The 10504-nt window shown below is 43.8% G+C and overlaps 2 protein-coding genes and 1 non-coding gene across 4 annotated transcripts; 2 read left to right on the top strand and 1 right to left on the bottom strand.

Annotated features, from left to right (window-relative positions):
• The first annotated feature begins 2458 nt into the window (after nt 1–2458).
• Nucleotides 2459–2540, top strand: trnas-gcu (transfer RNA serine (anticodon GCU)). The gene has a single exon. It is a non-coding gene; the product is annotated as a tRNA-Ser (tRNA).
• Nucleotides 2541–3761: 1221 nt separating this feature from the next.
• Nucleotides 3762–7157, bottom strand: pfdn2 (prefoldin subunit 2). Of its 2 annotated transcripts, XM_055900983.1 has the most exons (5): nt 7041–7157; nt 6451–6495; nt 6083–6171; nt 5662–5785; nt 3762–5068 (listed from the first exon to the last, which is right to left on the bottom strand). In XM_055900983.1, exons 1-5 carry the CDS (start codon nt 7119–7121, stop codon nt 4889–4891), a joined length of 519 nt encoding a protein of 172 aa, XP_055756958.1. In that variant the 5' UTR covers nt 7122–7157; the 3' UTR covers nt 3762–4888. The 2 variants fall into 2 exon arrangements, with proteins under 2 accessions (XP_055756958.1, XP_055756959.1); XM_055900984.1 differs by lacking the exon at nt 6451–6495 and having other exon boundaries at nt 7041–7152.
• Nucleotides 7158–7197: 40 nt separating this feature from the next.
• On the top strand, nt 7198–10487 carry nit1 (nitrilase 1). The gene is made up of 6 exons (XM_055900982.1): nt 7198–7543; nt 8016–8252; nt 8406–8509; nt 8804–8940; nt 9062–9187; nt 9495–10487. Exons 1-6 carry the CDS (start codon nt 7446–7448, stop codon nt 9762–9764), a joined length of 972 nt encoding a protein of 323 aa, XP_055756957.1. The 5' UTR covers nt 7198–7445; the 3' UTR covers nt 9765–10487.
• Nucleotides 10488–10504: the final 17 nt, after the last annotated feature.

Genomic DNA, 10504 nt, shown 5'->3' with positions numbered 1-10504 from the left:
ATACTAGCCCCCTACTCTCCAGGAAGTAAGTCAGCGTCTCCATAATCATACGTTCCATAATCTTACATACATGTGATGTTAAAGCTCTTGGCCGATAGCTTGTTGGCCTCGTTGGGTCCTTCCCTGGCTTCCGGATTGGTACCACTACTGCCTCCTTCCAACTGCCTGGTACTTTCCCCTCCTCCCACACTCTAGTTAACCCAGCCTTACCTATTGCCCTTTTCCACCTCTGCCATGGTAAATGGTGCATTCAACACATCATTAACTTCCTCCCTCCTAGCCAGCGCTCCTGGATGCTCCTCTCTCGTTCTCCCTCTGCCCCTCCTCTGACAAATTTGCCAAGCTATGCACTTGGACAAATAATTTGGCAATCATCTCTGCCTTCTCATCTGTTACTGCCACACCCTTCCCACTCGTCAACACTGGGTAATCCCACAGGTGTCACCCTTCCAATGGTGTCACAGAACCGACACCAACATGACCTCTTTGCCTGACGGATAGTTCTCCTCACCAGGGCCTGATAATACTGAATCAGATGTTGGAAGTTATGCATCCTTTTCAGTACTCTAAATGCCCTGTTCCTACTCCTCACCATTGCCACACTCTTCTGTCCACCATGGGACTGCTTTCCTCCTCCTCCCTGAACTCTTAGGTATAGCCTCAGTAGCTGCCCCCACTAACGCTGTTCTCACCCAGTTATTCATACTATCCACATCCCCTCTCATATCCACCCGAGCCATCACCTGCTCACTCAGCTCCTGAAACTGATCCCACTTTGCCCTTCCAAACACCCACCTGCCTACTCCATCCACTGACACCTCCTCCTCCCTCCAGCCTACTGTGCATACTTTGGGGTCATGATCACTCCCTACTGTCGACTCCCCCCATACCCCCCACTCACAGATTCCTGCCATCGCACTAGATACCAGAGTGAGGTCCAAGGTAGAGTCTTTCCCTGTGGCTACATCAATCCTGGTTCCTCGGCCATCATTCAGGCACAGCAGACCTTTCATTTCTATTAGATTTTCCATTACTCTGCCATTTCCATCAATGTGCCCCCCCCATTAAAATCCCCACACCACATTACTTCTATCCTGGCCCTCCATCCTCTTCAGCACTTCCAGGTCCAATATCTGACAGGGATTTTAGTAGTTCACTACCACCCCTCCACCACCACATATTCATGTTTAATACCTCTGCCTAGCATACTATAGTGAAGTACTTGTTTTTTGAAGGTGGCACATCACCCCCCTCCCCCTACATTTCTGCACTTTGGTTGTACACCATCCCCACACTTCCCTCCACACGTCTTTTTCTCTTTACATACTGTTGCCACATGCCCAAACCTCTGGCAGGTAGAACATCTTAAAGGCTTTGGTACATAAGCCCTTACACAATAACTCATAGATCCTATGATTACTTTATTTGGCAGTACCTGGTCCTTGAAGTGTAACAGAATAGACATGCTATCTACCCTAACTCCACCCCTTGTTGCTTGCAATCTTTGTACACACTAGAACACCTCCTCTCAAATTGTACCTCTTTAGTGCTAACACTCACAGGCATTCCTGATATCACCCCTTTAATCCACTGCTTCCCTGCTTGATCAGTTCAGCTGCTCGACACCACCTTACACTTCCCTATTTGCTTCACTCAGAGCGTTTTCCCTCTGCGCCATGTCCTTACAGAATACCAACAAGTTCCCATCTCTTAACACTTTAGCATTGACAACTTCCCCAATCAACTATTTTATCACAGCCATCAACCTTATCGGACTCATCGCCCCAACTCCTCCTTCCTCCCTAAACTTCAGAATCACTTCATGGTTCTCACCTCCGTGTTTCCCTCGCGACTTATCTTGCCCTTCCTCGGCACTTTCTACCTCCGAACTGCCGCTAGCGTTGGAAACTATGTTACTATCCTCAAACTTCATTTTCTGCCTCCATAGACTTCTCGCTCCCCTTCAAACCCCTACTCCCTTTCTATCCCACTTTACTTGACTTACTCCCTCCTACATTCGTACCACTATGCTTCACTTTCTTATCCATCACTATCTCCTACCATCTCTGACTCAATCTCAGCACAGCCGTGCCGAGTAAAAGTTTGATTGTTTTTTTAAAATCAAAGATTGTTCGCTAGTCTCAAGCTCAGACTCGAAGCCTGCTCAAATCCTCCGGCATTTGGAGTAGGGGCACCTGTGATGTTGTGGCGCATGTCTATGCGCTTTTCATATTACCACAAACCCTAGAATAGAAGGGCATATTTGACATAATGGAGCATTTATTGTGTTCGTAGCAAACAGCTGGACGTTGAAATATGCTGTGCGGCTAGCTAGCACTTTTATGAAAATGATATCTTGAATATGATAAACCAATATAGCAAAATTAATAAATAATAAACACTCATTTGTCGTGGATTTGAGATAAATTGTATTTTTGCTTCATCTGTAAACGTAGAGGACGAGGTGGCCGAGTGGTTAAGGCGATGGACTGCTAATCCATTGTGCTCTGCACGCGTGGGTTCGAATCCCATCCTCGTCGGCATATATTTTCCCATCTCACGAATAGTAGTGCTGTAACTAGTTTGAACAGTACTTGAATGAACACTATCTGCCAAATAATCCTTATCCGTGTGTGTAGAAATGAAGACGATCCTAGTCAAAACCACCAGTGCCTTTGCCTCCTATGAAACTATTCTAACGTTACATTAAAACATATGTTGCGAATAAGTATAGCCAAACTATTTACTTCACTAAATTGTGATAGATGTATGAATGATGGATTATATACACAGTACCAAGAGCATGTTCATGTTCCTGTGTACAGTTCCATCACCTACCCTGGACACACAATCCAAACCTTATTTGGATGGGCACTGTATGAACCTCGTTAACGCACCCTTCTAACAGGTACTGGTTCAGGTACTGTTTAGTTTACTTGCGCCCGGGGATGGCATGCCATAGCTCTGTTCATGACAGCTGGTAGGTCCTCTGTTCTAAGACCAGTGTATTGGCAGATGTTGTCCAGGTTTGTTTCATGTGGTCTTTCAGGTATTTGTCCACAGTAGAACGAGACTCCTGGAGGCTTGCAAAAGACGCTTTAAACAGTGACCACTGTGAGGATCTGTGTTTATTGCACTATAACCCAATACTATATCACATGTGATATATTAGCAACTGTTAGCCTGGGCGTCTGTGTGTGTGTGCTGAAAGTAACATTGTGCCCCAGATAGTGTGCTGAGAAGCTGTGGTTAACCTTGAGTGAGAACAGTATGCTTTCTATGCAGGTGCAAATAGCTCAAACAATGTTGCAGAGCTGTCTGACCTCAGTCTCCAGGGTGTGGGAGCGTAATCTACACAGCAACAGCGCCGGACACCAAGGAGCGCCAAGAGGCTGGGACCAGTCTGAGCGCCGGCAATAGGCTGAGCAAAGTTTAAACCAAGCTCAGCCTCTACTGTGATAGGCCAACAGACGGGTTGGAACTACGTCTATCACTGTATAAGAACAGCTGTTTACTTACATCCTGCTAGTTCTCTGTTCTGCCCTGCAGAGGTGATACAGAGAACCCGTATATACAAAAACTGCATTTACCATTTATCGCTTGAGTTTAATTAAAATACTTAAAGTATATTCGGTGACTCTGAATCACATTTTGTCCTGATACAAGATTTGAATTGACACAAATCCCTTATACCACCAGCAAACTGATTGTATAATATGACGTATTACGCATATACAGCAAAAAGCAGCAGACATCAGAAACCATGTTAACATGTATTTATTTTTATTCCTAAACATTCACAAAAAAACGAATTTTCTCCACACAACTACATGGTGATAGATAATGTAGTCTAGGGCTGTGTGCTTCAGATACTTTGGGGGCACTTAAGACTATACCAATACATTAGCTGTCAGAAACTGGGTGTGTCTGAAATGGCACCCTCAGCAAAAGTAGTGCACTATATAGGGAACAGGCTGCCGTTTGGGACGCTAATTTACATTATCCAGATACTCTGGGCACACTGTTTCCCCCCCCTCAAATGCACATAGAAATGTGAGTTATAGATCTGTCATTATCATTGAACGCAAGTCTAAGAAGCAGTAAATCTGTTCTGTGCGCGCAATTTCTATGCTCCCTGATCTTAAGTTTCATTTTTTGCATCTTTTAATTTAGGTTTTGTACACCAGCTTCCAACAGCTGGAAATACAATATTTTGGTTATGGAAAAATATATTTCACAGCGGTTTAGATGGTACAATGATTTTCTACACTTGCTTGTTTTGTCACAAAATAAATTAGGAGTACTAGAATTTTTGCAATGAGGAAATGGCGGAGCGATTTCTGCACAGTGCACCTTCAAGAAAGATTGAAATGATACAGTGTGTTGTTATGAATAGTGTTTTACCAATCAGATTGTCATTCCTTTTGCAAGCATTATTTTACAGCATGCCAGAGACAAACCTCTCAAAAACAGAGCCCCCAACGAACAGGATCATAATATACATTGAAATATGACTGACAATAAAGTATAAATAAACTTAAAATCAATATATGGTCATCAAGAAGGCATGTCTTTTACAACAATCATCCCGTAAGATTTTGATGAAACACTGTCTCGAGTAAAAGGCGAAAGGCTTGTAATTAAACCAGAGTGTAAGTGAAATGTTGCTTTAAGTTTTGTTGAACTATAGGTGAAAAGGGATCACATTGATCTGAATTGAATGTTCTGGATAATCTGGCCCTTGTGACATTGGTTTATTATATAATTTATTTCATGCAAGACACACGTCAAACTCTGCCTTTGAAATGCCTTCCAGGATCTGTGCTGACTCGATGCTCGATGGCATTCCGCACAATTTCCTATCGTACTAAAGTCTCTACACACAAAGCTATGAAACTAGAACGCCGGCACCGCCTTTAGACCCGCCCCCATTGGAGGTAGCTGCCGATTTGCCCTGTCCTTCCTCTCCTTCTCCCACCAATCGGATATTGTATTTTTCCCGATACTCCGTGAGCTCCCGGCCTTTTGTCTGCATCTGTGTGTTGAGGGACTCTACAATCTTTGATATCTGTAAGGAAAACAGAGGGGACAGCAGAATGATAATCATGATGCATGATCAGCAGTGATTTAGTTTTACAAGATAGTATTGCAACAACCTATAGCCTTGGTAATTATGCTAAAGCAAAGACGCACCATAATTAACGTAGATCGTGTGCAGTTGATTATGTGCTGGGTGTCGACGAACGGTAGTGATTTAACATGTAGAATTGTCAGGAAATGAAAATAAAGTAATGGCCGGCATTCTTGTCGGAGGCGATAGGACGGCCACCTACTGTTTTTAAGTACACTCGTCCGTCAGTTGCTCTAGTGCTTTTTCTTTATTAAAAACACTTCCAAGCGAGTTTGCCCCCTTGGGAACGTTATGCGACTGGAGTGTTTGGACTGTAGTGTGGCTGGAGTACTTTGGATCCAGAAGGTTAGAGGTTTTCTTCCCCAGTTCATGGCCACCACATCATGTACATACTGACAGTTGATATAATAATGGTTTCTTCTCATCAAGCAATCTTATTTTAGGCAGCCCTTTTTACAACAGCAGTCATTACAAAGTGCTTTACAGCAACCCCAGATTATACCCCAAAGAGCAAGCAAACAAAAGCTTACCTGTTCTTTATTGCTTCCCAGAGCTGGTAAGACTTCCTTAACCGTCCTCTCCACGAGCACCCCGCCCACCAGTCGGAAGCACTTCCTGGTTGGATCCACGTCTTTTAGGGTCTCGATGACTAGGCTGACAAAAAAAAGAGGGAAGTTGTGAGAGGAATGTAATAAGAATGAATATCAAAAAGTTAAGACATGAGGCTCCTCCCGTCGGACCTTTTCCTCCAATGCATTTTGAGAGGGAGGCGAGGAGAGAGGAAATGAGGAATCCAGGGAAGACTTGATTCACCTCACAGTGTCCAAATCTCTCATCTCTAACACCTTACAGACCGATCAAAGATTCTTCCTCTCTGTGGCCAAGTCCATAGTTAAGTCAACAGAAGTGAACAGTGAGTGAAATAGGAGCGGTAACTAGTACTGTAGTTACCTGTGCTCGTTGATCTCCATCTCCAGCTCTGCAGCCTTGGAGGCCATGCTGCGCTGTTCTGAGCGCATCCTCTGGAATGCAGCCACAACCTTTTGAACACACCAAATGCATCACATTTAAACATTCACTCATTATAATATGCCCTTCAACAAACCCTTTTATACAAAGTGACTGAAAAATCTGGTGACCTGCGGGAAGGCCTGCGTGGGCAACAACTTTAGTCGGTGTCAAAGCTCTCTTACAGTAGTGCATGCATACATACTCGTATCCGGGTCCCTAGTTGGAGTCGAACCCATGATCCTAGCGTTGCAAGCACCATGCTCTACCAACTCAGGGCAGCCACAATACACACACATTTCTGAACTTACATTGGATTGAACAAAGTTGCAAAAAGCCTCGTTATATAGGCCTACCTGGAAAAGGAAATATTATTAGACCAGTTATTGATTAGCTACAAGTAAATACAATAGTCGTTTATTTGTGATTTGTCAAACTGGATGTATTACCAATGCAGTTCTGTATGCCACTGGTTGGCAAGGGAGAGCGACGCTAATAGCACGAACAGTGACAGGCAGAAATAGTTTCTCATCTGCTCAACAGCACAACCAATCCCTTCCTTGCAATTCGCCTGAGTATCTTACGTTAATGAATACTGATAGAAACATAGCCAGGCTAACAGATTGCAGATAGCTAAAATGATTATAAACGCAATGAGGTATTGTGAATACGACTGATATCAGACTTGGCCTCTAAGTCATAAAATATCAGTTTTGAGGAAAACACTAGTAGGAAGCAGACGATGGGAGCGAGCTAGATAGCTAGCTTGCTAACGTTAGCTAGCCAGATGCGTGACTGGCAAGTCCGGGTTTGTATCTCAAAGTCCGCAACTATTAAAAAGCATTTGCTAACAACACATGAATATTCTGACAATTAAGGATTTAAAGGAAAGTGGGGATACCTGCTCGGCCGACGGCCCTGATTGTTTCCCCCCGATAATGTTGCTGGGTTTGCTAACCGTGTTGCTACTGTTCGCTGCCATCTTGGAAGAGTGTCGCTAGTGGTGGGGGCTGAGGGCCCAAAGCTGACTATCTTGAGCTGTCTCATGTGATTGCCTGTTAGGAAAACCGTAATCAAAACAACACATGAAGAATGTTGTACTAGCTTGTCTCGTAGTCGTGCAATTTGGCGCCGCAAACACAACGCAGGTAGTTACATTGTTGATGTTAAGATACTTTACTGACTGGATTTTGCATTAACTTGAAATTAAAACAGAGTCCAAAGTACAGCACGAGCAAAGAAGAGACTTATCTGGTGTTGCTCAGTTGGATACAGACAGATTTGTTTTGACACTTGCGTCAAGCCAATGTTCGTGCTCAGGTGCAGTTTAAGAAGAACTCAGGTGAAACATTTACTGGACTGTCATTCGTCTTGGGGCTCGAGCTGCATTGGGGTGCATCAAAGGTAACGACACCAGTCAACCTTTTAACTGACAGCTGAAAGTTGTTTACAATGCATGCGTCTGTTACCATAGCCCATTTTTGGGGGGCAATAGGGGTGAATTGGTTATTCTAAAATGAAAACGTAATGCCTTTAATTCATTTTCTGTCAAGGTGTCACTGACTTGTGAATGTAGGTCAATTAGTAATGTTCAGCTATTATAACTAGCCACATTTTTGACCTCTTACACTAATATTAACCCTTTAGATGCTTGACTTTTTAAAAACTAGGCAAGTCAGTTATGAACAAACTCTTATTTACAATGTTGGCCTAGGAACAGTGGGTTAACTGCCTTGTTCCGGGGCAGAATGACAGATTTTTACCTTGTCAGTTCTGGGATATGATCTAATAACCTTTCGGTTACTGGCCCAATGCTCTAACCACTAGGCTACCTGCCGCCCCGACTTAATCTAAACTCAAGTGTCTTTCTTTCCAGGATGTCATCATCATCGCCTCATCCAGTGGCAGCGGTGTGCCAGGTGACCGCAACCCCTGACAAGGAGGCCAACTTCACTGCCTGCAAGCGATTGGTGCAGGCGGCAAAAGAGGGTGGAGCCAGCATGGTTTTCCTACCTGAGGGGTTTGACTACATCGGCTCTAGTCGAGAGGAGACCCTGAATCTGTCTGAGAGGCTAACGGGAGACATTATCTCTCGCTATACACTGCTCGCCAAGTGAGTACTACTAGCTACTCAGTGTGGTTGTCTATTCTATTAATTTCTATTACATCCTAGTCTAATAACAATTCTTGAATGGGGGACTTCATCTCATCTTGTTCTGTTATTGATTAGTGTTTTTGCAGTTAATCCACATCTGTCCTTTCTTAGGAAGCTGAGCGTGTGGCTCTCTCTTGGAGGGTTTCATGAGAGAGGGCATGACTGGGAGGAGGACAGGCGAATCTACAACAGTCACATCATCATAAATGAAAAGGGTATGAACACACACACACACACACACACACACACACACACACACACACACACACACACACACACACACACACACACACATTTACATTTAAGTCATTTAGCAGACGCTCTTATCCAGAGCGACTTACAATTTGGTGCATTCACCTTAATCCACACACACACACACACACACACACACACACACACACACACACACACACACACACACACACACACACACACACACACACACACACACACACACACACACACACACACACACACTGAAGTGCTGACACTTTCACTTAACCCTACAGGTGATATAGTGTCCGTATACAGGAAGTCCCACTTGTTTGATGTGGAGCTGCCAGGAAGAGGTGTGTCCTTAAAAGAGAGTGCCTTCACCATACCTGGATCCAGTCTGATTCCTCCAGTCCAAACTCCCATTGGCAAGGTCATTCTATGATTCCACCAATTCTGCTCTCATTGAATTGTTATTGCAACTAACCTTCATCTTTGTACACCAGATTCTTAGATCTACCACCCCAGTATTCTGTCACTGTATTGTGTTCCAGGTGGGACTGGGTATCTGTTATGACCTGAGGTTCCCTGAGCTGTCATTGGCTCTGCTGCGACAGGGGGCGGAGATTCTCACCTACCCGTCAGCGTTTACTGTGGCCACAGGTGCTGCTCATTGGGAGGTGGGATAGATTTTTGCAGAAACACACATCTTCCTCTGTCTTGTACTATAATTTCTACTAGCTACTATTTCAAGCACTGCTGTTTCTATGTTTTAATACAAGTTATAACAGTGTTGTTCGAACATGGTCCTGGGGACCCACAGGGTTAGCAGGCTTTTGTTCCAGTCCACACCTGATTCAAATCATAAACTTCATTAGTTGATTCAGGTGCCTTAGTACTGGGCTAGAATCCCTGTGGATCCTACTCTTCAGCACCAGTATTGAAGAATGTGGACCAATATAAAACACGCTGCTCTTCTAACCGCAGGTGTTGCTTCGCGCCAGGGCCATTGAGACCCAGTGCTTTGTCCTTGCCGCAGCCCAAGTGGGCAGTCACCATGAGAAGCGTTCGTCGTACGGCCACGCCCTGGCTGTGGACCCCTGGGGGGTGGTGATGGGGGACTGTGGAGGAGAGAACACAGGCATGGCTCTGCTGGAGATTGACTTGGAGAAGCTCAGGGACACACAGAGAAACATGCCTGTGCAGCAACATCGCAGAGACACTAGCTTCTACTACAGTTTGGGTGGAAAGGACTGACAATCAAAGTGTGTGTCCTAATTCTCCACGCTTTTTCTTGAAGTGTACACTTGTGCACTCCCCCACATAGATTTAACAGCATAGGATTTGTGTAAGCATGTGGCTATTACACCAATCCTATCATTTTTGGGGTACAAGCAAATTTCAGGGAAGAGGGTGGAGAATTGGGACTAAGCACGTTCCTATCAGAAAAAAACACTGGAAGAGCAGATTTACCATGTTAATGATGTCAACGTTGGTATGCTGTATACAACCAGTAGATGGTGATATTGGTATGAGTCTTTTACACTTCTTTTTTCCCCCGCAAATTTATTATCGATGCTGTAATCAAGAAGTTCCCAATCTTTTAAAGATGTCATCGACTTTCTGGCTTTTTGACCTTTCAAATAAGAGAAACTAGATTTTCTAGCCACACTTTAATGTTAGCCATGACCAGAAGATATTCCTCTCTTACCAAATGCATGGGGGTTTCCAATGAAGCACTGTATGTGTGTGTTATGACGGATTAAATGAGGACATGGATGAAAGAATCTGTTTAATAATACATGTATTATACAGGTCAAAAATCCTTTGTTGCAAGAAATGTGTCATATGAACTTGTTTTACTTCAAATCTAAAACATTGCACTCTGACTATTCCCAATCCAATGTCATAGTTTTGGCTTTTAATGTATATTGTTTTATTGTACTTGATGAAACATTTTAATAATAATGTCAAATCCAGCCTCTTTGCTTCTTCTC

This window comes from Salvelinus fontinalis, chromosome 36 (genome assembly GCF_029448725.1).
Source record: "Salvelinus fontinalis isolate EN_2023a chromosome 36, ASM2944872v1, whole genome shotgun sequence".
NCBI lineage: Eukaryota > Metazoa > Chordata > Actinopteri > Salmoniformes > Salmonidae > Salvelinus > Salvelinus fontinalis.
This window is presented reverse-complemented; position numbering and strand designations above follow the sequence as displayed.